The sequence below is a fragment of the Cydia splendana genome, chromosome 22 (assembly GCF_910591565.1).
Source record: "Cydia splendana chromosome 22, ilCydSple1.2, whole genome shotgun sequence".
Classification (NCBI taxonomy): Eukaryota; Metazoa; Arthropoda; class Insecta; order Lepidoptera; family Tortricidae; genus Cydia; species Cydia splendana.
The window spans coordinates 1682768-1709430 of record NC_085981.1 but is presented as its reverse complement, the minus strand read 5'-3'; the positions used below and the strand labels follow the sequence as shown (position 1 = coordinate 1709430).

Sequence of the window (26663 nt, the reverse complement as noted above, 5' to 3'; positions counted from 1 at the left end):
ATTGATAGAAACACAAACTTTTGCCATTTAACCCCCCCCCCCCCCCCCCCGATCCCTACTTTGAAATGTCAAAAGCCCCTAAATCCTAGGGGTTTTTCATACATTCAATAATTCATACATTTTGTATAAAATCGTGTGTGTCTAGGAGCCCGATTCAAATGTACCAACTTGCTACGATTTTGATTTTAAATATTTTGATATGACCTTGAAGATCACTCACGCTGATTGGTGCATGCAAAATGAAATGAAAGTGCGAGTCGGACTCGCGCACGAATGGTTCCGTACTATTAAGCAAAAAACGACAAAAAATCACGTTTGTTGTATGGGAGCCCCACTTAAATATTTATTTTATTCTGTTTTTAGTATTTGTTGTTATAGCGGCAACAGAAATACATCATCTGTGACAATTTCAACTGTCTAGCTATCACGGTTCATGAGATACAGCCTGGTGACAGACAGACAGACGGACGGACGGACGGACAGGCGGACAGCGGAGTCATAGTTTTTACCCTTTGGGTACGGAACCCCAAAAAGACGTCAAAGTTGTATCAAAACCAGATTAAAAATATAACAAATTGCTGAATTTGAATCGACTTGCCAGTTAATATAAAAAGTATAAAAGTTTTATTGAAGGTAAAATTAATTTCGTAGTTTGTTTAATGTTAATAATTTTAGTAAGTAAGTGCAAACGCCACAAATAAAACAGTTAAACAACAGTTTTTCCGTAAAATCGCAATTAGTATAAAATATTATTAGTAAAAATTAAAATACATATACTTACTTAAATACAATAATAAGCAAACAGTAAATATACATACCAATAATTCAATAAATAAATCTGCATTATAGAAAATAGAAATAATAGAATGATTTGTTGATTACCAACCAAAACTCACTCAATAACAAATAAGTCGTTTAAGTGTTAGATACGCGTAGCTGACACCCTTGGAGTTCTAGACTTGCATAAAAAGCGACGGTATACTCGTACAATATAATGTAGACGAAGCTCTCAGTACATTTTTGACTCCGAAAGCGGTTAACCCTTCTTCATAAATATACTACTATAGCTTTTAAATACATAATTTCCCGCAATTATAAAAAAAGCCGCGGACAGACAGACAGACGGACGGACATGGCGAAACCATAAGGGTTCCTAGTGGACTACGGAACCCTAAAAAAGTTGTGAGGAGTCGATAAAAGTTTTGCTTGGCTTAAATTAAATTGCGAGAATTGTGTCGCGAGCAATTCAATTGTACAGCGCTCAGTTTGACAATGTTTGTTTGACAATATTTGTTATATATATATATATATATATATAGTTATTTACGTTACGTTACGTTACGTTAGTTAGTTACGTATATATAGTTATTCTAAGTCGTTGTACGAAAGCATTTTTGCTTAGGCCGCAACGCTTGCGCTCAGTCAATAATATTTTAGGGTCTATCGGTCAAAATTTCAATGAGTTTTCGTTGCTAACTGAGACTGATATTATATTATAAATATAGATACTTATAATAATTAATAGATAATGATTTAATGAATCACAACACAGTAAAATGGACTTACGTCGGCCCCTCATCGTCTGCATTAAATCATTCGATGTTTTTCTGCGAACATTCATCTTTTCTTAACTATTTGCTTGATTTTAATGTGCCATGATTGAGATAATTTCAATACAACAACATTTAAATGACAACAATTAACTAATAAAATGAAAATATTAAGCGCCACTTGCACCATCCGACTAACCCGGGGTTAACCGGCCAGGGATCATCCATTAATTACATCACACGTACAATAGGAGGGGTCAAGAAAATGTGACATGTTGTAACAAGGGGGAGGGGGAGTCACAAACTTTGTGACGTCACTTGAACTACATCTGTAACCGAAAGTGGTTTAGATTTTTTAGTTAATAGTTAAATAGCTAGTGTTTGCAATGATAATCGTTTTTATGGATGTATTTTTATTCTTAATCGGCTTCGTGTTATGAATTTCTAACAAAACATCTGTCTCAAATGTTTTTTTTTTGTTTAAGTAATAAAAACTAATATAAATTGTTGGTTTAGTTGAAAACAAAATTGCGAAATAAGTGACGTCACACCAGGGGGGGAGGGGTTAACTAAAAGTGACCAAGTGTGACAAGAAGCCCCCTCCTTGGGGGTTAAAAAATCTTCAAATTCGTGTGATGTAATTAATGGATGACCCCTAACGTCAAATTTCATGTTATTTCAGAATGTCGTAACATAAATGTGAGCGTTACGTCGATTGTATGGCGGCGGCCAGGTTCTAGTGACTCTAAAATATCTGATGTATCTAAAGTCCGTTTTTTTTAGATTAGAAATTGTATAACTTCAAAAGTACTGATAACTTTTTTGTTCCAAAATTAAATATGGGTAAAAAGTAAATACATAAAAAAAAAAAAAACCATACTAAATAGTTGCCATATTTAAGCATTTTACGTTAAAAATGTAACAGTATCTATGCACTGAATTATAGCTGGTCAAGCAGATCTTGTCAGTAGAAAAAGGCGCGAAATTCAAATTTTCTATGAGACGATATCCCTTCGCGCCTACATTTTTCGAATTTGCCGCCTTTTTCTACTGACAAGATCTGCTTGACCAGCTATATATTAGTGTCGTTTACATATTATTGTATCGCAATATTATATATCACCCTAGCATTTCGGAAGAAACAGTTTAGTACCTATGTACCACTACTTTTGAGGTTAGAAAAATTCTAATCTTAAAAAAACGGAGTATAACTCCGGACAAACTTGCAGTGACAATGCAGAAATACCACCATAAACTAAAATAGATGTCATATACGAAAAAAAAGCGACCAAGGCCTCCAGTGCCCAGGGCCGTGATCGAACCAGAGTCCTTTGCATTCGCGGCAGATGCCTCAACCACTCGGCCACCCAAGTCGCGACGGGTTGAATGGGGCTGGCAACTGTCAAAGGATAGATGGCGCCAGCATAGAATTTACCTTTTTCTAGGTTCGTTCTAGATGAGATTTGGCTCACAGTATAATAATCCAAAATAATACGACACTATTCGTTTGAGAGGTAAAACCTATGCTAGCGCCATCTGTAAGATACTTCAACCGGCAAACCCCATTTTCTCGGGTATCTACAATCTCTTATCCTCCTAAGGCCCAAGGTTCTACCTATAGCACTTCTTCAGTTCGATGAAATTTCAATCATATTCAATTGGAACAGAGTCGCTTTTGCATTGTTTCGTTCAATTTTATAACAACGCAAAATCAACTCTATTTCCTACACTGTAGATTCACATTTCAGTGGCAAATTTTGAATTTTGAATTTGTATGACTGGGTCTTAGGGGGTAGGCTTACAGCGCCTTTACCTTATTCCTTAAATTCGAATGAAAATATGACGTTTATAGTGCCACTACCACACAGTCCCTGCAGAGTTGTTGCAGAGTTAGATTAGACGGACTCTCAATGAAATAACGAAACAAAAATGAGATAAATTACATACAGTAAAGCACTATATAAGACATGACAATTATTAGCAACAAAGTTTACTACATTATTTCGCTTAGGTTAATATAACACTAGACCAATCTAAGAATACTTCAAAATAAAAATATTCGACGTACATCTGTATCCTTACCACGAGTTTGACACTGACATAGATGATCTACCTCGTACTGACATTGGTGCAAGCGACTAGCGAGATGAGCTGCGTTTGAGTTGACCAAGTCGCTAGGAAGGCCGCGCAAAACTCATGGTGAGGATACGTGACATTTCGTTCGCATGTGTCATCCCGATACATTTGCACTTTTGACTCACGCTAGACCGGGCCGGGGCCGGGCCGGAGCCTCCAGCGCTTCGTTTTCTATGAAAGCACCACCGATCAGCCGTCAAGGAAAATTACATGTCGGACGCCTTGGCCCGGGCCCGGGCCGGTCTAGCGTGAGTCATCCTTAACGATCGACATCTTGTCTACGGCCCCTGATATTTTTAAATAATAAGAATAACTTACTCGATGGCGTGGAATATCTTCTCAGAATCTTTTCCACGGAGTAGCGGCTCCATCGCTATCTCCTCGTCGCTCGCGTGATTGTCGTCGTATTTTCTATAGAAATGAGTGTAATTTCATTAAGGGGTCCACATATATTATTACCAGTTCGCCGGAGGATATGTCTGTCAGTTACTCGCAAAAGGTAACAACAGTGGCGAATAAGGGATAGGCTGATATTTTCCGGCGAACTGGTAATGTGGGCCTCTTTAGGTACCTACTTACAATAGTAAGAATCCTTCAACTGAGTAATATCAAGATTTTATTGACTCGACACTAGGCCAAAGGTATGGAATCTTTTCCAGCGATGACGCCATAACCTTCAGCCTAGGTACTCTCGAGTAGATGGCGTTAATATTAATATTTAACAAGTTAACACATATCAGTGAAAGAATAATGATTAAAGTCAAATGGCGTTCTAACAGTTATAATCTTCTGTCGAAAGATGGCAGTAAATGTACTGGAGCTACATAATTTACCATGACAGTAACTCTCTATTTCAAATTATCTTTGCCTTAGTAAAAGCAGGTAAAAGGTATGTCGCCTGTACAGTCGCCATCAGATATATCGGAGCGGCCAAGGTGTTCACAATATCTGAACACGCGCTCTAACGCCCTGACAATAGAGGCGTGTTCCGATATTTGTGAGCTCCTTGGCCGCTCCGATATATCTGATGGCGACTGTATCTATAAATCTGTATCTGCTAAAATCCTATTCAGACTTACGATGTGTCTTCTTCAGGTATTCGGCCATCCATTCCAAACTCTCTCCTCATCATTGAGCCCAAGTCTTGTTTTTGTTGAAGATCTAGAGAGAAATTTAAATATATTTTAGTTACTTTGTAGACGGGAAGTGACAGACAAGATTTTTTTCTCAACGTTGGAATATTCTTTTAAGTTGTTAAAAAATATCTAATACCTATAATACAGTGTCCAATACATATAGATGATTCGGGTTCTGGTGATAAAAACAATACCATTTTTATATGATTAAACACGCATTATTAAGATAAGGCCAGACGGGACAACTAAGGACAAGGATAATTATATGCTGTCAATAACAGCTAAAAAGGACATGTAACTCTATAACACCTTTATGTAAAACCATTTTTATGTGCAAATAAGTTATTATGATTATGATTGGAACTATATACCTAAAACTTATATTTGCTCTATTTTCTTTGTATAACAATTTTTCGCAACAAGAACTAGTACCATACAGTCATAGATATGGGCCATTTTGTTTAAAGTTGTCCCGTACACTTTTTTTTTCAAAATTGGGATTTTTTATGTTATTTCTAATCAGAATCACGAGCACTTTCTATTCTAATAGGAGAAAAAAAGTGTCCCAAGGGATTTTCCCATTCCGTTACCATTTTTTCATAGACTTTGTATGGCGGTTTCGGAATGGAAAGATCGAAAAATGTATGGAAATCTTGGGACCTTTTTTTCTCCTATTAGGATCAAAAGAGCTCATGATTCTGAGTAGACATAACATACCTAAACATCCCAATTTTGAAAAAAATGTGTAGGGGACAACTTTAAATAAAATGGCCCATATAATATAAATATGTTACCTTAATGTTTACGCCAAGTTTCATGTAATTTAAGCATATTATTATCGTTTTTACTGAGAGCGTAAGTTTCAGCTGAGAGTGTAATTTTCAACTGAGAGCGTAAGTTTCAACTGAGAGCGTAGGTTTCAACTGAGAGCGTACATTTTAACTGAGAGCGTACATTTTAACTGAGAGCGTACATTTTAACTGAGAGCGTACATTTTAACTGAGAGTATAACTTCGATTGTATGGAAGCGGCTTTTTGGCAGCGGGTGCGTGAGACTCTTAAGCTGATATGAAAAGATGACCTACTAAGTGTAACAGTCTTTGGCGTCCTTTCCGGCGGTTTGTGCATCTCGACCCGTCTGTGTCTGGAGCCTCTGAAGCTTTGAAGCACTCCGAACAGCGGATGGGTTCGCTGCATAATAAAAAAAACAAATAAATAAATAAATTACAAACCGAAATAAATGCCATATATGAAAAAAAGTGACCAAGGTCTCCAGTGCCCAGGGCTGGAACCGAATCAACGTCCTCTGCTATCGCGGCAGGTGCCTAAGCCCCTCGGCCACCCGGGTCACGACGGCGTGGGTAGAAAAAAGCTCGAAGGGGCTTGTGTTGTGGGTACTAGACGATATATATCATACATAGATGTAGATAAATACATAGAAAACATCTATAACTCAAAAACACATACCCTGTGATAAATACACAAATAATTGGGTCACTAAGTACTGTCATAGAGAAATATAGTAAACATAGAGTGCTCACTCCATACATCAGTTTTGGTACCAAAATGACTATTATTTTGTAGTCGACATCTACCTATAATCCAGTAGCGGAATTATCAGTACCGCTACTTGATGTCTCGAGTGTCGCGACTCACGAAAATTGTATTGAATAACAATTTACAACTAATATTAAAGCAGGAGGAGTTGAAAATAGAGTTCCGGTTAATCCGGTTATAATATTACCTAGGACTTGTTGACCGTCGTATCATCTATTGTCAAGTAGCAGTAGTGATAATTCCGCTACTCGATGCTAGATATCGACTACGAAAATAATAGTCGTTTTGGCACCAAAACTGATGTATGGAGTGAGCACTCTATGTATTTTTTTATGCTACTCTCTAGGCTAGAAAGCCGTTAGTAAATAATTTTAATTAAGAACGCACCCGATGAGTAGGCTCTACGGCTTCAGCCACCAGCTCATCCAAATTCCCTGATATGGCCCTCTTCAGCTCGGGCCCTGCCTCGTGCAGGGTCCGCAGACCAGCCTGCAGCGTCATCTGATTGGTCTGGACCGACTCCGCCGCCGCTTGCTCCTTCCTTTTCCTAAACCTTTGGTTGGAAAGAGATGAGATTATTGACAGGTATCGGTGGCAGGTGAGAGAGGTAATGTTAATAGAGATGAAGAAATGGGACTCAAAAACGCAAAAGTTGACGATGTCGAGGTTCGTCTTTTGAATGGTATTTATTTAAATTGTTGATATGTTAATGTTAATAATGATGATACGTATGATTTAATAAAAAACTTGATATTGATTAATGACTATGTTGGTTATTAAAAAAATACTTTATATAAGTAGTAAAACAATTTAAGTTTGTAAATTGGAATAAATAGTTTATAAAAGTAAATGATTGTTTGTGAACATGTCTTCTCTGTGTCGAGTATTTACAATCAAATGCATAATTTTCAAAAAAAACAAACATAATAAAGTAAGCAAGTCGAAACATGCAGAATTTGGAACGCACAAAAGTTAAACTCACCAAAACACTCAAAAACAAGGAAAATACAAAATGTGTAATCAAAAGTTGTGCAAATTTAAAAGCAAGTGATTGTAAACAACAAGAAGATAACACTGAGAAAATATGCTTCTTAATAACTAGCTGAAAGGTTAACATGCTTTAGATTGACTATAATCAAATAAGAGGGCTTCCTTGGATTCAAACTAAAACTATAAAAAAACAACATGGGATGCCGATTTTTTTTATACTATGTTTAATATAAAATAAAGCTCGTTATTATCACAAAAGTAAATATAACATATATAATTGCTTCAGCATCTCACGAAGTAGCAACTAACATATTTACTATAGTGCAAAATAAATAAATGAAAACATCTGATTGCAAATCAACCCTAAAATTGGCAAAAAGGGGAGAGCAAAAGATCAAACGACACTCGTTGGCAAAAAAACTCAAAAGATGCCAAGGGTAAGCAAAAATTACAGCGTATCGGTCTTCGATATAGTTGCTTAATACTGAACAGACTTACGCATGGTTCCTATAAAATAAAAATTGTGTATTAATGTAATGAAGATGAAAATTAAGAACATTGACTCTAAAATCTACAAAGAAATTTACAGTTCTATCTACATACATAGCATGTACAACAGTTGCTCTCTCTAACAGAGTGCATAGGAAGCTTACTATTCTAACGACTAGAATATAATAAATACTTAAATAAGTACCTAAACATTACAATTTATGGCCAAAATTTCTAAACTGCGACAATGATTTTGAAGGAAATTGAGTAAATTGAGAAATTGAGTACAAAAAGAATAGAGTTAGACCAAGAGAAGTCAGCAACGATTTTGATTGTGCAAGTGTTATTTATACGTCATAATTTCATAGAAGTTTGACGTTTAAAATAACACTTGTACTGCGTGTGCTGTCAAAATCGTTGTAGACTTCTCTTGGTTAACTCTGCTTGATAAAACTAAAGTGACTTTGGCATTTATTGCATTATGTACAAACATTTAATGTCACAGGACAACACAGTGACGGACACAGTGATGATCAAAAACAATGGACGCTCATTAGTTGATAATAAAGACCGAACGTGGAATGACAATACTCTAATATCTGAAGACGTTACAATAAAAATAAGTAAAAAGTTACCTCCTAAAGTAGTCTTGTATGAGGAATGTAGCGTAGAATTTCCCAACGGTGATCTCGTTGGGGTCACCAGGGGGTGGGACCACCTGGTCAAGAACCTTATTGGATGTGCGTTTCCACACCTTCTTGATGATGGCTCTCAGCTCCGTGTTGCAGTCGTCAATGATGCCTATTAAAATATTGGAAAAGATGTAACTAATACAATTTATGTACCTATTTATTTTAATCGAGCAAATAGAGAGATAAAAAAATATCTGCTAAAATATAGTCGAAAGCATTTAATTTAAGGCTGCTATTTAACTGATCACCAGATTTAGTAAAATTTAATACCAAAAAAATATATTTTACCAGCCTAAAATATGATCACCAAAATTATAACACCATTTTAATGTGAAATGATTACCAATTTTATTACATTTTACTATCCTTTTAAAGGAAATGACACCAAACTAAACATTATTAACCCAAAAATTGTAAATGATTACCAAATTTCAAACCCCATTTTAATGTGAAATGATAACCAAATTTTTACATCTTGCTATCCTATTAAAGAACATGACACAAAAATAATCATTGTAAACCCAAAAATAGTAAATGACCACCAAAATTAGAACTCCATTTTAATGTAAAATTATAACCAATTTTTTAAATCTTGTTATCCTATTAAAGCAAATTACTCCAAAATAATCATTGTAAACCCAAAAGTTTTAACCACATTTTTATTAAAAATGTGCAAATATTTAATATAATACTATTAAATTAATTAATCCACTTCGTCACCTTTTTCTAGTAGCATTTGGTTTCTGTAAGGGTCGCAATTCAAACCTAACCTAACCCACTTTTCTGATAGCAGTTTGGTTCTGTAAGGGTCGCAGTTCAAACCTAACCTAACCCACTTTTCTAGTAGCATTTCGTTTCTGTATGGGTCGCAGTTCAAACCTAACCTAACCCACTTTTCTAGTAGCATTTCGTTTCTGTATGGGTCGCAGTTGAAACCTAACCTAACCCACTTTTCTAGTAGCATTTCGGTTCTGTGAGGATCGCAGTTCTAACCTAACCTAACCCTCTTTTATAGTAGCATTTCGGTTCTGTGAGGATCGCAGTTCTAACCTAACCTAACCCTCTTTTATAGTAGCATTTCGTTTCTGTAAAGGTCGCAGTTCAAACCTAACCTAACCTACTTTTATAGTACCATTTCGTTTCTGTAAGGGTCGCAGTGCTAACCTAACCTAACCCACTTAACTGATAGCAGTTTAACTTACTTTTCTAGTAGCATAACGAAATGCTACTGGAAAAGTAGGTTAGGTTAGGTAGGTATGCGGTGCGGGGTACGGGGGGTTGAGCGGGAGGGGCTAGTAATTTTGGCATCAGTTTACTTTAATTGGTAATATGTATACATTTTTTGGTAATCATAGTGGTTTATTTAGGTGAAAATATCGCATTAATTTGGTCTTCAAAATTTGGTGATCATTAATGATTTTTGGTGGTTATTCAATATATTTGGTATTTGAATACAATTTGAAGGGCAGTCGTAATTAAAACGGTGGTACTTTTGTATTTTTGGGCCTTATTTTTTTGGTGTTCAGTAATTTATTTTGGTAAGCATGTTTTTTTTTATTTAGGGTACCAAAGTATTTTTTGGTGGTCATTATATTTGTAGCCTTTTAACGACAAAACAACTACTAACGTTGATACCGAATTTTTTGCAAATTTTAGGTACAAAATCTCCTTATCGATTATGACATTCGGGGAAATGGACATTCGAGGCCATAATCCACTATCTCACGTAGATAATGATTACTCAGTAGAGTATCCAAGATAATTCTAAAAACAAACAAAGACAAAAAATTGTGTAGGTATTCCAAAATTGTGAAATTTTTATGGGAATCATTATGTTCGTATGGGAATCGAAATTTTCCATTTCTAAAAAGAAAGTGTCCTTTGCTTCCTATAAATTTCTTCTGAAATCTCACACAACTTTTCAAACTTTTTGGAACTTTCCGCAACTTTACACATCTGTAGAGTTAGACCAAGATAAGTCTGCAGCGATTTTGAGAGCCCAGACTGTGCAAGTGTTAATAGAAGTTTGACGTTTAAAATAACACTTGCACAGTCTGGGCTATCAAAAGCTTGGTCTAACTCTAGTTTTGTGATTCTTAGATAATTACCGACTGTCTTGATCCCCAGCTGTGTCCTCACCACCGCAAACAAGGTTGCATTAAAATTGACCGTTCCGTCCGAATTCAGGGGCATGTTCATCGAGACGAGACGCTTGCAGGCCGTCCGGTGGGGACATAGCTTACCGAAGCCTGGGAAAAAAATATGTTTACTCAGACCAAGCTATTAGTGCATTTGTAAGTGATAGTGTGGAACTGCCTCAATAAAAGTGACAATATACAGTAGACCTCGATCATCCGAACCGTCAATTACCCGAACGCTGCAGCCGTTGACGATTTTATATAAAAAAAATACGTTAAAAAGCATTCGACTTTTTCCAGGTTATATATATATCGACGTTAGGTAATACCTACATCACATTGTGATATATTGTACTGTTTTTATGTAAAAGGTGTTGTTTTTGTTTAATCTCTTCCAAAAAAAAACACATTTCTAGAATACGAACTTATCCAAGCTAGTCCTCGGTCCCAATTGATCCGGGTAGTCGAGGTTGAACTGTAGTACATTTTTGTTAGGAAACTTAATTGTATGCATTTTTTTACCTAGAGGTGGATTTATTTTCCTAAGTAACTGGACAACGTCCAAATGCTTGATCCTCCCCTTCGCATCTGGGTCGTATTCGCTCCATAATCTGAAATGTTTCGTTATAAATTAATATAAATATTTGGGGCTCGAAACTCAGCAGAGCTTTTAGTCACGGAATTTGAAGGTTTGTCACTTTTCGCATTAAGGTACAAAATTTGAACCCTTGTGAAAGTATGAGATTTAGCAATTTTAGCAAGCGGGCCTTATTTGGTACAGGTATAAATAATAAAATAAATAAATAAATAAATATTATAGGGACATTCTTACACAAATTGACTAAGTCCCACGGTAAGCTCAAGAAAGCTTGTGTTGTGGGTACTCAGACAACGATATATATAATATATAAATACTTAAATACATAGAAACAACCATGACTCAGGAACAAATATCTGTATCATCATACAAATAAATGCCCTTACCAGGATTCGAACCCGGGACCATCGGCTTCATAGGCAGGGTCACTACCCACTAGGCCAGACCGGTCGTCAAACCGGTCGGTATCTTGACGAAGACCGTCTGGACGCCCTAGGTACCGCTGAAGAGACGAAGTGCAAAGGACCTTAGCGAACTCAGCGCCGTCGACTGGACAGAAACGGCTTGGACAGAGAAACATGGTCTTTGATGTCGAAGGCCGAGATCCACTTCGGGTAGCTGCGCCACAAAAGTAAGTATGTAAGTAAATAAGTAAAACATTATACCATTTACCTAACAAACTCATCAAGGTGATGCGGTCCCAGGATCGACCAGTCTCTGGTCAAATAGTCAAAGTTATCCATAATAACGGCTACGAACAAATTGATGATCTGAAACAAACAAATGAATGAATGAATTATTGATGCTTTTATTCAAATAAATGATATACCTGCATTCAGCAAAACCATTGCTGTTTCCAAACTCATTGTGTTTTGAACCCATTGTGTTTTATTTAGTACATTAGTAATATCACTAAAATCGTAGGGTAGTGTAAACCACTAGGCAGCTATTTGGCTGAACGAAAATCGCGTTTGTATCGAAAGACGGTATCGACTAACGCACATAACGAGGTTTTATTTGGAATCTGCATAGGTACAGTGTACATACATACCTACAGTAAAATTAGTGTCATGTAAGTATAAAACCAAAAAGACTAGTGAAATTTACACATTAAATGTGTTGCTATGACGCGCCGCAACGCAACGCACCAGTGGGGCCTGAGGGCCTACCGCGAACCACGTTTGACGTGTTGCCTCTCTGTCGCTCTTCTAAATTCGTACCTAAGTGTAACAGTGAGGCAACACGTCGAACGTAGCTCGCGGTAGGCCTTCTGGCCCTAATTTCTCACCAAGAAGGTGCAGAGGAGTGAAAAGGATATGAAGTACGGGAAAACGAGCCAGCTGCCGCAGCCGGTTCCATCCGGGTCTATCTTATTTTCGTCCTCATCATTCGGGTTGTAGCACTTGGCCGGTTCGCCCGGACGCTCCTTGTTGTTCCGGGATAGCGCCATCATGATTTCCTGCCATGCTTCACCTGGAGAATAATAATGAGAATGTTTATTTTATTCTTCAATTTAGCCATATGACTCAAGAATGCCAAAAACTGCCTCCAGGTAGCCACCATAGCTCCCAGTAGATACTGGCGCAAAATTTAGTGGGCTCAGGATGTGAATTTTCTTACCTGTTGCAGACCTGAACAGTGCCATCAATGCAGAACCAAATGTTTGGAAATTATTGTGTTCCGTTATGATTTCATCGTCCACGCCTATCTTTCCAAATAGCTGAAATAGAAATAATGCATATTCATATAATTGTAACAGCATTTTTTAAAGAAAAAACATTTTTATATTATCTCAGCCATAAGACGTCCACTGCTGAACATAGGCCTCCCCCTTAATATTTTTATATATTTATAAGAATGTATCGTCAGTTCTGAGAATTTTCGTTACCCGATTGCCTTAAATCCGTTTTAATAATAGATTTTTCACCACACTGCGACTAGAATTGTGACCGGAAAAACCGGTGTCGACGCAAAATGTGTTGACACATGTCGAAACGCCGACCGAAAATGGTTGTATGGAAAGTTTTATGAATAAGGGGGTTTAATACCAACCTGCATTCCCACGACAGCATAAATGAAGAACAGTAGCACGATCAGTAGGAATACGTAAGGCAGGGCTTGGAAAGACTTGATGAAGGTCCACAGAAGCGTGCGGATCCTTTCCCCTCTAGAGAGTAGTTTTATCAATCTCATGGCTCGGAACAATCGGAAGAATGCCACGTACTTAAGCACAGAACCTTTGCTTTTATCGGGTGTCATCTGAAAAAAAAATATTGTCGTTTCAGAGAACGGCCTCATAGCGAAAAGGCTCATGAGTGGCTGGATCAAGGGTCAGATGCAGAAGGCGGTAGTTTTGGTCACGGCGCAGATAGTCCGGCGATTCCTCTCTCAGCGCCCCTGACTACCGGCAGTTTGAGCCCTGCCCCGCTGCACTCTAGGTTAGATTATTTTATCACAGTTTTGACTTTTCGATCCTACCTCTACCTTCAACTCTCTGGTCTTTATATATCCTCTATTCAATATATTTATTTAATTTCTCATAGACTGTTTTTAGACAAGTATTCACAAATAATAAAATATGACATGGATGCATCAAGGCGGTTTGTTTACAAAAGGCCTACCGCGAAACGAGAAAATCGAAATTTAGTAATCTGCCTCTTTATCGCTCGAATATGTGTGATAAAGAGATTATTTTTTTGTTTCGCGGTAGATCCTCGGATTGTGATGGATTGTGGTTGTGGCGCCCCATACGCAGAGTTTCGCGTAATATTCTATTATCTTTACGGCTAACTTACTTTCTATGCATCTCGCTCGTACTCGCATATTAGTGCAAGCGAGATGTATAGAAAGTAATATACGTAGACGCGAGCGTATCTGTCAATGTCAAAACTGGTGGTAGTGCTTCTGGTCTCCGATTTTGCTGAGTACCTTCGAAAGGGTTGCGAGAACCCATCATGGTTATTCATCTTTAGAGAGAGATTGTACTCCGATTTTCCGATTTTGATTGTCCGCGCACATAATCTCATACTTAAGTATTTTTTTATGGATTTTTTTTTACTCACCGTGGGATCCATTTCATTGACCTGCGTCACGACGATGTCAATGATACTGCCAACGACAATGATGAAGTCGAATGTGTTCCACGCGTCACCGAAATAGTTCTAGAAAAAAAAACCACATTTAAAAAAGTTAGTTTGCGTTGTTTTATCTCAGAGTTCCCATGGCCACCTCCTGTCTCCATCATCAGATCAGCTCCATGTCGTCATAATATTGCATTGTCATCCGATTTACATATGTGTACAAACATTTTAGCCCAATCGGAAATCGGCAAGTGGGTCAAATTTTGCGTCCAAGATTTGACCCACACTGTCTAACAAATTTAAAGCAGTAAATAAAATTATTTATCGACCATGCAAACTTACTTTAAATTTAAAAGCAGCTAGTTTGAAGACAAACTCCAATGTGAACACAGTTGTTAAAATCATGTTTAAATAATCGAGGAGCTGAAAGAAAAATATTAACAGAATATTAATCGCAATTAACAGAATTGCCATTCACAAACACTCTTGAATTTTCTGTTTAACAAAAAATACAATTAAGAAATATGTCACCGAAGTTAATTTGTGAAATTAATTATAATCGGATATATTCTTGTTTAAATTGAAGATCACACGTATTCCATAGAATAGGTAACTACAATTATGACGAAATTAATATCAGTTTTCAAATTATAGTTCAAATTCATAATTTTTTTGTTGTAGAAGGTATTTACAACATTATAACACTACTAGCTTTTGCCCGCGACTTCGTCTGCGTGGAATTAGTGACAGCAGCTAAAGTAGGTATAGCGCCTGGATAATGCTAATAGCAATAATTTAATTCGCGCATTGCTTACTTCAATTATTAGGCAATGCATTAACTCTTTCAATTCCACCCCCCTTTGCACTCTCTTCAGGGATGATTTCCGACATAAAAACTATCCTATGTCGGCCCCGGGACTCAAACTATCTCTATACCAAATTTCAACTAAATCGGTTCAGCGGCTTAAGCGTGAAGAGGTAACAGACAAACAGACAGACAGACAGACACACTTTATAATATCAAGTATCAGTAGTAAGTATGGATTATGAACAAAAGTTCATAGGATAATTTTAACAGTTGTCACTTTATGAGAAATGTAGAAAGTTTATTAAACACAATATACAATAAATAAAGCCCATACGACCTAGCCAAGTCACAATCAGTGATAGAAAACGCTAATCCAAAGTGAAATAATGTATGGAAATAATCACGTGATTTTTCGTTGCATCTGTCACCACTATACATTATTTCTTTTCGATCGGCGTTTGTTGTACGTTTGTCATCAAGGCTAAGCCCCTGGCCGTGTAGCCAAGATGCCAATCGCTCACGCTCCGAAGCGATCGAAACGCAACTATCACTATCGCACTAATATGGAAGAGTGATAGAGAGACATAAAGCTTTTCGTTTTCGAAGCGATAGCGATTGTAACCTTGGCTAGGCCGGCTGATCAGAAACACAAAGTATATTGTATTAGTTACCGTTTGATACCAAGGTTTGGCGTCATGGAACTTCATCATGAGGGCCAGCGTGTTGATCACGATGAATGTGAATATGAAGTACTCAAACGGCTCTGACGTCACGAACCACCACGTTTTGTACTGTATACGATGCTTTGGAATGTATCTGCACAAAAAATAAGGCAACGGACCATGAGTTCGATTTTAAAATAACAATTTATGGTTTTGGATAAGATGCCCGGCAAACGGAAACATGGTCGCCCTCAATCTACTTGGCGCCGTTCTGTGGAGCAAGAGCTGGGTGTATTTGGGATGGGGTGGGAGGAGGCTACCCAAGCTTCCCAGGACCGGAGTCAGTGGAAAAAAAATATTCGAGCACTACACCCCAGCACCCCTTACTTCTTACCTCCGACTTGGCTTTGCTTTTAACGCAAATTCCAAACAATTTCTTTGATTCTTTTCCAATTGTGAATCCTTAAACTCTTGCTCTCCTTCTTTCTGGAACGTCACTATGACAAAACCAACGAATATGTTCACCTGGAATTAAAATAGTGTTATCGTTATTACGTTATCACGTCAATCTTGTCGTCTCTGCAAGTTCATTTAAACCGATACATTTTCCAAAATCCACTTTGTATCTTTTGTATAATGCCTAACTTTCTATTAAAGTGGAAATGTTAAAATTACTCACCATGAAGAAAGCGATGACAATTATGTAGCTAATGTAGAAGAACGCAACCAATGGTCTCGAATTCTCTACAGGGCCCTCGTCCTCTTTATGCGAGTCCATTGAAACTGACAGTAAACTGGAAGAATCGTGTAAGCGTATCAGGGTTAACTTTAAAATGTCCCTCCTGCGCGTGGGACTCTTAGATAAAAGTAACTTTATCTACCGCCTTCTTACAAGGACACTTTTAAAATTGGTTTTAGGTCAACTTTGAAAATATTTGATGTCATCAGCAAATGGTACTACATACTTACAAGGTTAATCATTTATTAGTTATTACTTTGACCAAGAATATAAATGGGCTTAGAATAGAACCCTGCGGCACTCCGAGTTTTACAGAAACTGGATTTTATTTAAGTATAAATTATTGCTCATGTTCTAAGTAGGTATAGTAGAAATATGAGGACGCACAAGATACTACCTTAAGTCTTTTACTTAAGGCAATATCAGGTATGAAGATCTTAGTATTTTCATATCGAAATGAGATTTCTATGATCATCGCAGTCAATTGCTTTAGAAAGGCCGAATGCCTAAAATTCTTTCTTACCCTGGCCATCCTTCAAATGTAGATACGGTGAATAGAGTGAGCATCCCGCTCAGGACATCATCAAAGTTCCACTTATATTCCTTCCATATTCGTTCCCTCCTCTCAGGCTCGTTATTTGTATATATAATATACGTGCCCCTAAAATTTTCATTAAATAATCTATTATATTTTTTTTTAAGGATGTCAATTGAAGGAAGTTATTTCTTTTTTTTACAATATGGTACAGTCATCAATTCATCATATTTGTTTATTTAATTTTTATTTCCTCGACTGTTTGAAACGTAAGATAATATTTATCAAGTGAATAATAATATGCGTGTTATACAAGATAATTAAAAATGAAGCATTTATAATTTATGTTTTGTAATTGTATTTTGAATTGCGGATACCTAGTAATATTATTATCTTTCAATGATGACGGTTAATAAAAGGCTGCTATTTAACTGATCACCAGATTTAGTAAAATTTAATACCAAAAAAATCTATTTTACCACCCTAAAATCATGAATGATCACCAAAATTATAACACCATTTTAATGTGAAATGATTACCAATTTTATTACATTTTACTATCCTTTTAAAGGAAATGACACCAAAATAATCATTATTAACCCAAAAATAGTCAATGATTACCAAATTTCAATCCCCATTTTAATGTGAAATGATAACCAAATTTTTACATCTTGCTATCCTATTAAAGAAAATGATACCAAAATAATCATTGTAAACCCAAAAATAGTAAATGAACACCAAAATTAGAACTCCATTTTAATGTAAAATGATAACCAAATTTTTAAATCTTGCTATCCTATTAAAGCAAATGGCTCCAAAATAATCATTGTAAACGCAAAAATAGTAAATGATCACAAAATTGTAACCACATTTTAATTAAAAATGTGCAATCATTTAATATATCGTTATCCTATTAAATTAATTAATCCACTTCGTCACCTTTTTCTAGTAGCATTTTATTACTGTAACAGTCGCAGTTCTAACCTAACCTAACCCACTTTTCTAGTAGCATTTTGTTTCTGTAAGGGTCGCAGTTCAAACCTAACCTAACCCACTTTTCTAGTAGCATTTCTTTTCTGCAAGGGTCGCAGTTCAAACCTAACCTAACCCACTTTTCTAGTAGCATTTCGTTTCTGTATGGGTCGCAGTTCAAACCTAACCTAACCCACTTTTCTAGTAGCATTTCTTTTCTGTAAGGGGCGCAGTTCAAACCTAACCTAACCCACTTTTCTAGTAGCGTTTCGTATCTGTATGGGTAGCAGTTGAAACTTAACCTAACCTACTTTTCTAGTACCATTTCGTTTCTGTAAGGGTCGCAGTGCTAACCTAACCTAACCACTTAACTGATAGCAGTTTAACTTACTTTTCTAGTAGCATAACGAAATGCTACTAGAAAAGTAGATTAGGTTAGGTAGGTATGCGGTGCGGGCTACGGGGGGTTGAGCGGGAGGGGCTAGTAATTTTGGCATCAGTTTACTTTATTTGGTAATATATATAAATTTTTTGGTAATCATAGTGGTTTATTTAGGTGAAAATATCGCATTAATTTGGTCTTCAAGATTTGGTGATCATTAATGATTTTTGGTGATCGTTCAATATATTTGGTATTTGAATACAATTTGAAGTGCAGTCGTAATTAAAGTGGTGGTACTTTTGTATTTTTAGGCCTTATTTTTTTGGTGTTCAGTTATTTTGTTTGGTAAGCATGATTTTTTTATTTAGGGTACCAAAGTATTTTTTGGTGGTCATTATATTTGTAGCCTTAATAAAATAAATAACTAGGGATAAAGCATTATATTAAAGTTTTACAACTAAAATAAACTATATGTGTGTGATTGATCGATTAAGCAGAAAGATGATCATTGTCAGGTTTAATTTTTTTTTTGAATATTCATATGTTTACGTTACAGTTCTTGTCGTTGTATAAAATAAATGTTATTAATTATATTCCTGTCATGTGTATAAATATCATCAACTACCAACTTGCTCAAAATTATAATATATCATTAATTTGTTGAAGGTAATATTGAAGTAAAAAAACGTTAAACTTAAATACATTAATACTTACTGGCATTCAGTTTCTGTCAATTTTGTGGAATCGGTACAAAAGAAGAATTTTCCCTGAAATAATACAATAAAATTAAAAGTTTTGAATATATTGGCTTTAAATAAAAATATATGCACATGCTTTATTAAAAAATACAAAGATTTAATACAAAGAAATTCAAACAGTTCCATATAAATATACTCGTATCGTTAAAATGTCAGTAAAACTAAAAAGCTTTGCTTCCCATAAATTATGAAATAGGTTTCCTTTTCATTACTTACTTCTAATTTGGTTATAATTCGATCTGAGTATGTATTTCTTTGTATTTCATCTTTGTCGTTAATCAAAAAGTAATTCGTAATCATAAAGTCACATGATCTCGTTTCTATAAACCAAACACGACAGTAACAACACGTATTACATTTTTTTTTAATTCATAGGCATTTTACTACCCGGTCAAAGGCATTCTGCAAAAAGGTCTACTATGTCGGCGACGTGACGCGAATCCGCAGAGTTAGATTGTTTGCAACGATTTTGATAGTACACGCAATGCAAGTGTTATTTTAAACGTCAAACTTCTATGAAATTATGACGTATGAAATAACACTTGCACTGTGTGTGCTATCAAAATTGTTGCAGACTTATCTTGGTTTAACTATATTATGTACCAATACTGTATCATTGAATATAAAGTTTTCAAGCGTTATCATTTATCATGCCAAATACCTGCGGGCTCAGCACGGTTCCATTTTTATCGACTATCACTATGCGCGTCCCTTTCGCACTTATATACTTGTTAGAACGTGACAGGCATGGTGACAAGGGATAAAAACGCGACCGTGCTAAGCCGCCTGCTTCTCAACTTTATCAAATATAAAAAAATAACCTCACGTACCCAACACTTTTCGAGTGTCTTCGTAGTTGAAAGGTCCCATGCCGTATGTTATCATAATTATAATACATCTAACCAAGTACTAAAATGCCTACAAAATTTAAATAGAACAAGAGCAAAAGTCCTAACAATAAAGATTTTTTGTGAAATATTGAAGATAAAAGTTAAATGTTACCTTAAACAACTGAATTCCTACAACGGCAAACATAAACTGTAATATGTGATTTATTAAAAAAATATTCCCAATAGATCTAATGGAAGCTATTACACATTTCACTACGTACTACACAGACATAACGCAATACAAGATGCATTTAACAAAAATGTGCAACAATCAACATTCAAAACAAAAACGGGCCACATTCGACAATAAAAATTCAAGAAATTTTCACATTTAAAGAGTATAGGTATAGTTTGAGTAGGTATTAGTACATTCAACATAAAATTTACCAAAATCACAGGGTTTTTAATAACATTGTCAGCGTGTGATCCAATGTGTAGTCGTGGTGTTGACATTTGGGTAGAAAAAAAAATCAAAAACAGATTAATTCAAAAATATTTCAAAATGTTACATACACGGCTCACGTTAGTCCTTGGTTTCGAAAAAAACATTCGTTTAATTTTTTTTATTTAACTTGCCAGCGTCCTGATCTGACTTGTAAGCTTTAAAAAAGACCAAAAACACTTAGTTAAACCAAGTACCTTTCTCCTAGTAAATGAGCGTAAATGTCAAGGTAGGGCGGTTTGGGCAAAAAAAAACACAAAAGCTCGTTTTGAGTCCAAAAAAATCTAAAATTCCAATCAAAAATACACGCAACACCTTTGGGCTGATGGAAAAAATGAAAAGAATATGGCATGCTTAATATGTTAGCGAATTTTTTGGACTCACACGCGAAGCAAAAAGAAATGTTAGTATTCTAATTTCCAAAATGGCACGATCAAAGCCTCACACATAAAAAACGAAATCAGGTGATTGTGTGTAAAAAAACACGTATTTTTGAGGGGCAGTAAATGAATTACATAAATAATTTTTATTAGTGTCTGTAGGGACCCAAAGGTGTCGTAAAAATTTAGCGATTGTTTTTTTATATTTTTGTGAATACATTTTAACCATTACCATTTTACCCTACCTTGAACATTTGCACGCCCATGACGGCAAACATGAACTGTAGAAGATTTGTCACCAACAAAATGTTGCCGATGGTTTTAATGGCAACGATCACGCATTGAACTACGTGCTAGAAATTTAAACAAATTTAAAAATATATCGTGTGTCAGAAATTTTGGTCAAAAATTTTGAACCGTAAAAATTGTGTAGGGCCAAGGGATTAAGTCGACTGTCATTAAAAATCATACCTACACATGGAAATACAAGGTTTTCACAAAATAAAATTATAAAGTCAATAACAGAAGTCTGACATAAAATTCCACGTATAAAGTGCATTAGGATAACTTCAGAAACGAGATAATTTTGAAAATCAGTGATATCTAATAAACCAGAAGCTTTTCATACTTTGACCAACAGCCACACCACTGCAAGGCTTACTCTCTTTCTGTTTCTACAATAGAAAGTGCTTCTAGTTTAGTAGATAATTGTTATTTTTAAAGTTACCTCGTTTTCTAATTTACCCCAATACACCTTATATAAAATCCCTTTGTCCTTATCTCTTAACATAAAAATCATTAACAAATTTTTAACAAACAGAAACGTTTGCGAACGGTAATTGATAATAGTATCAATTATCGTTCGCAAACGTTTCTCAAAGCTCAGAATAAATTTAAAAATTGAATTTGGTGGCTCAGATGGCAGAGCGCTGGAGTGCCCACCCCAGGCCGTGAGTTTAAGTCTCACACAAGACAGTGATTTTTCCACTTTTAAATTTATTCTAAGCTTAATAAAAATCATACTGTTATGAACTATACACATAATAATTTATTTCTATATTTTTTAGTAACGGATTCTTTAACTTGAATTGACACAATCTCATCTTTCTACCACCTTTTTCAACACGGGTAGCTGTTGACTAAACGATGATGAGATATATAGAAAATTACAGATTTTAAAAATATGAATAATTACTACAAAAATAGGGTATTTGACTACTAGTCAAGTCAGTTTCTTTTTTCGAACTGTCAAAACGATTTTGCTACTATGGTATTTATATGAAATACTAGCATGTGACGTCACAATCAAATTACCTACTCTTTATAGTGTTATACCTACGGGTTTTAAAATTTAAATTGTGTCTAAAAATAACTGCTGTCTACGTTTCTCTATTAATCTTCTGGTGCATTATTTCATGCATGGTGTAAAATAATTTATTTAAAATACAGTCAAAAACCCTATTGAATATTTAATTGAAATGACAAATGATCTAAGATAACCGCTTCCCTATATTGAGGAGCATCATTCTTCACAGACTACTGATGTACCGTCGGACAGTTTCCAAAAATGAGAAATTTCCACTTAAAACTTCAAAAACGTCTCATATTTGCGTAAAGTAATCTAAATTCTCCATTTCCAAAATGATTTTATTTTGTTTCCTTGGAAAATTTTCCTGTCGAGAACTTGTACGACTTTTTGGAAACTTGCACAATTTGCACATCCGTATTCAAGACCGTTCTAACACGTAAAAGACTATTACTTATATATAGACCATTATATAATAACTAATAAAAACAACTGACCTTTAAGCCTTTGGCTCTGTTGATAGCTCTCAGTGGCCTTAAAACCCTGAACACTCTTAAAATCTTTATAAAGCCGAATTGAGACCTGTAACAACAAAAAAAAATGTTCAATTTAATACCTAGCTAATTAATGATCATTGATAAACCTAATTGTAGTATACAATCAATAAATATGAGTTAGAAGAATTAGCAAAAAAATTACAGACAAACTTACCCAACAAGGGATACTAAGGACACTACAACCACCAGTAGATCAAGGAGGTTAAAGGCGGATCTGCAGAAAGCGTCCTTATGGAACAGGAACCCATAGGTGATCAACTTCAAGCAAAGTTCCAAGGTGAATACGGCCGTGAAGAAATAGTCCACCTTCTTTAAAGCCTGAAAAGTAATAAACATGAGTCATGAGTTGGTAGAAGTAGTAGGATTATCAAGATGGAGCATTGAGGGTAAAGTGATTTTAACATAATCACATTTACAACCGGGTGAATATCGCGAAGTTATTTTTCACATCACCTATTCGAAAAAGGGCTTTTTCTTCTTCGCTAGGAGGGATCAAAGTGGAACTTTTCTTCCCTGCTAGGAAGGATCAAAGTTGTACTTTTCTATTGTAGGACACGATTTTTTCTTTCTTGCATACTATTTTTTTTTTGTGGTCAAATAATACATATTTTGGAACATAACAATTTCCTCATAGTTGATGTGAAAAGCAGTACAAGTTGTCTCAGGTGATTCTTATTTACAAAATACTCTTTTTACTCTAAAGTTACCTTATCAAAGATAGAGCAGTATTACTAATTATCACAGACCCGAAAGCGTAGCATGGTTCGGACATATGAAAAGGAGGGATGACTCAAAATTTCACAAGTAAAATTGCACAATATGAGGTGACCTCGAATGAATATGGAGGGATGTAAAAGGAAGGAAACCAAGAAAAAGGTTGATAGATCACGTGAGAGATGGTATTAAAAGAAAGCAGGTGAATGATGACTGATAATTTGATGAACGACAGAGAGGTATGCAGGAAAAGATCATGCTGGGATGTTAAGTGCTGGGACAAGGGCAAGCGAATCATGATGTCACCCTTCGGGTTCGTAAAGCGAAGGAACTCACTTCTGCTGTGGGTTTATTCTCATTTTTTGGCACTGGTTCTTCCATAGCTAACATCAGTGAGGAGATCAGGATGCAAACCAGAATGATGTTTTTGAACACAGAGTTGTTCTGGATGTTGAAGCACATCACTCTGAAGCTGTTGGATAAACATTAAATATTTAACAAAATTATCATTAAAGACTCAACCTTTCACTATTCCAACAATTACGTTTACTTCATCCGTCCCGTAATCGTAAGCTTAACAGCTAATACTCTCCCATTAAAGAAGTCTACAGATGCTATATGAGGAGTAAGGAGGCACTTTGGGCATTTTATTTAAAACTGACTGACCTAACTGTGACTGGCTAACTGTACGCTTTTTTAGATTTAAGATTTTTTTATGTCTACTCAGAATCGCGAGATTCGAGGTCTTTCGATACTGATAGGATTAAAAAGTGTCCCAAGATTTTTATTTCCATTCCGTTACCAAAAACTAAAAATACACGATTCAAGCATCATCGCCTCCTTCAAGTAGTAAAACTTTTGCATAAGAAACAATTACAAAAATATTATGTTATCAGATGGTAATTTTTGCCATATAGTTCAGTGTGCCCTATAAACTACTATAAAGGGTTAAGTGGCATCTAAAGTTTTTCAGAATTAATGGCTTGAAAGAACTTTATTGCCACCAAATAAAAACTTACGGGTTGGTCTTGGAAAAGATGAAGAAGCTAGTGCCGTCAGGGATGGGTTTCTCTTCGTCCTTGACTTCCACTTCGGAGAGGCGACGAGGACGGGCGGACGCCGTGGGTTGACGTTTTAGCGGTGACGGCTCTTTCTTTATATCCCCTGTAAAGAGAGCAACATTAAAAGTACGTGGCGAGTGAGAAAATCATATCCCTTTGTATGACATAATTATTAAAAGTTATAAGTACTAAATTGTTGCCATGTTTATGCATTTTACGTCTTTTCGACAATTTCTTGTCGGACTATACCTAAGCGTCATTTTATACCTTTGGCACTACTAGTGCTTCTGCTTATAAATGTTAACGTAGTCGACGTTTCTAGTTTTAAGATCCAAAAGTCATCCTAAATTTTGTTTTGTTTAAAGGTTGTAAAATACCGTTTTGATTGATCTGTTGATTCTCCGTAGTAACGAGAGCGGTATCCGCTTCTCCCCTTTCTTCTGCGTCTTGCTCATTTACTTCTTCTTCTGATCCCGTTTCTTCATATTCATGGTCTGATCTGTAATTGTAATAAACTAGAATATCAGTAGTTATTTTCACTTTAGAGTATACCTTTTGCATTTATAATATTAGTAAGGATTCTAGCTGGCCGAGCGAGTGCAAGCGAGGCATCCGTGTCAGCTTGGGCAAAAATGCTTTTCTATGTCTGTCCAGCTGTTCTCCTCTACATGTCATATTTCTCAAACGATTCTTGTAAAATTTTGTGAGCATTTTTGATTAATTATAAGATATTTTTTTTGAACTTGTGAGGTGTAAAACAGCATAATTCACTTATTCATTATCTAAGAACACGAAAAATAAATATATCATGATGTAAGTCGAAGTATTCTTACCTTGGTATTCTCTTATACCTCTGGTAAGGCCGGCTTAAGGACAATAGGAAATTTAAATTATAAAGAACCTGTTCTGAATCAATTTTATGCTAAATAGAACGATCTACTATTAGGGAATCATTAAAACTGTCTGGTGAGTGGTGTTTCAACGTGGTTTCGACAGAAAAAATGCTTTGCCTAGTATCCATACCAGCAAACATATTTACATACACATACATATTTGTATGTAAGGGTGCTAAGCTAATAGTTTTGCTGACTGTAAATGTGTGGAAACGTCGTCATCAAAAGATTCCTGTTCCATGCATAATATCATTGTTTTAACTTTTAAATGATAAGGATTAATTTTGTTTTAAGTACATCATCATCATTCTCTTGCCCTGGTCCTATTCACTTGGGATCGGCGCAGCATGTTTTTCTCTTCCATACCTCTCTGTCGCTCGTCATCTCATCATTCACTTGCTTTCGTTTCATATCATCTCTCACACAGTCCATCCACCTTTTCCTTGGTTTTCCTTTCCTTGTACCTCCCTCCTCATTTTATTCTACATGTTAAATATTTTTACTTACCCCTCATCTGAATATATTTCTTCTTCGTTTACATATTCATCATCTGTCTCTCCTCTTTCTGTATCTTCGTCAAGTTGAGGATTACCTGCCTCGGGATTATCTTCTGCTCCCTACGATTACATTTTACTGGTTTATTTAAAATACATTTTATATTGTTTAAATTCTGAACATATTTTTTATTCTATTAAATGTAATGTACTACTAGTAGGATTTTAGTTAGGAGCACTTAAATAACTTTCCTAATATTAACGTTATAAAAACATACTCGCAATGAAAAAACTAAATTTACCTCTGGCTCTTTCTTGACTTCTTCCTCATCATCGTCGTCATCTCCAAGATTATCGACGGCGATAGCCAAGAACACGTTCAGCAGGATATCTGATATTTGTTAAGAAAATCTTATGGATAACAACAATATTTCAGTTATTACATACCTTTGCAGCTCTGCTAGCATTCATACTTCTTTTTTTCAGAAGCCAATTAAAGGCTATAGTCGGTTTTCTATAGTAAGTTGGCCCTTAATTCAATTTGACTCGGGTTTTTTTTGTGAGTACCTCTTATGGTGAAGGATATTTTTGCTGAGTATCAACATCCTACCAGTTACAGTTTTTGACTTATGATTATTTATTTTTTTTCCTTAATGTATTGTTTTTCGGGATGTATTCAAGCGATTTGCTTAATTTTTTTAAAT

At 35.7% G+C, this 26663-nt stretch overlaps 1 protein-coding gene across 7 annotated transcripts in view; it reads right to left on the bottom strand.

Annotated features, from left to right (window-relative positions):
- The window catches only part of LOC134801579 (voltage-dependent calcium channel type D subunit alpha-1-like), a 43084-nt gene that overhangs the window by 5667 nt on the left and 10754 nt on the right, over positions 1 to 26663 (bottom strand). For 2 of the 7 annotated variants that reach the window (XM_063774188.1, XM_063774189.1), the window contains exons 13-41: positions 26262 to 26350; positions 25973 to 26082; positions 25406 to 25438; positions 24950 to 25071; positions 24531 to 24675; positions 23848 to 23983; positions 22952 to 23115; positions 22738 to 22822; positions 21180 to 21287; positions 19179 to 19231; positions 17099 to 17236; positions 16516 to 16630; positions 16231 to 16361; positions 15846 to 15990; positions 14709 to 14789; positions 14349 to 14447; positions 13339 to 13545; positions 12907 to 13006; positions 12575 to 12759; positions 11959 to 12056; positions 11211 to 11299; positions 10659 to 10799; positions 8494 to 8659; positions 7868 to 7876; positions 6767 to 6932; positions 5908 to 6013; positions 4766 to 4847; positions 4005 to 4097; positions 1567 to 1607 (exon numbers count right to left, since the gene is read on the bottom strand). In XM_063774188.1, coding sequence (XP_063630258.1) covers positions 1567 to 1607; positions 4005 to 4097; positions 4766 to 4847; positions 5908 to 6013; positions 6767 to 6932; positions 7868 to 7876; positions 8494 to 8659; positions 10659 to 10799; positions 11211 to 11299; positions 11959 to 12056; positions 12575 to 12759; positions 12907 to 13006; positions 13339 to 13545; positions 14349 to 14447; positions 14709 to 14789; positions 15846 to 15990; positions 16231 to 16361; positions 16516 to 16630; positions 17099 to 17236; positions 19179 to 19231; positions 21180 to 21287; positions 22738 to 22822; positions 22952 to 23115; positions 23848 to 23983; positions 24531 to 24675; positions 24950 to 25071; positions 25406 to 25438; positions 25973 to 26082; positions 26262 to 26350 — 3237 coding nt within the window. Of the gene's footprint in view, positions 1 to 1566; positions 1608 to 4004; positions 4098 to 4765; positions 4848 to 5907; positions 6014 to 6766; positions 6933 to 7867; positions 7877 to 8493; positions 8660 to 10658; positions 10800 to 11210; positions 11300 to 11958; positions 12057 to 12574; positions 12760 to 12906; positions 13007 to 13338; positions 13546 to 14348; positions 14448 to 14708; positions 14790 to 15845; positions 15991 to 16230; positions 16362 to 16515; positions 16631 to 17098; positions 17237 to 19178; positions 19232 to 20224; positions 20333 to 21179; positions 21288 to 22737; positions 22823 to 22951; positions 23116 to 23847; positions 23984 to 24530; positions 24676 to 24949; positions 25072 to 25405; positions 25439 to 25972; positions 26083 to 26261; positions 26351 to 26663 lie in introns of all 7 variants that reach the window. The other 5 variants (XM_063774190.1, XR_010145700.1, XM_063774191.1 and 2 more) reach the window with 5 other exon arrangements.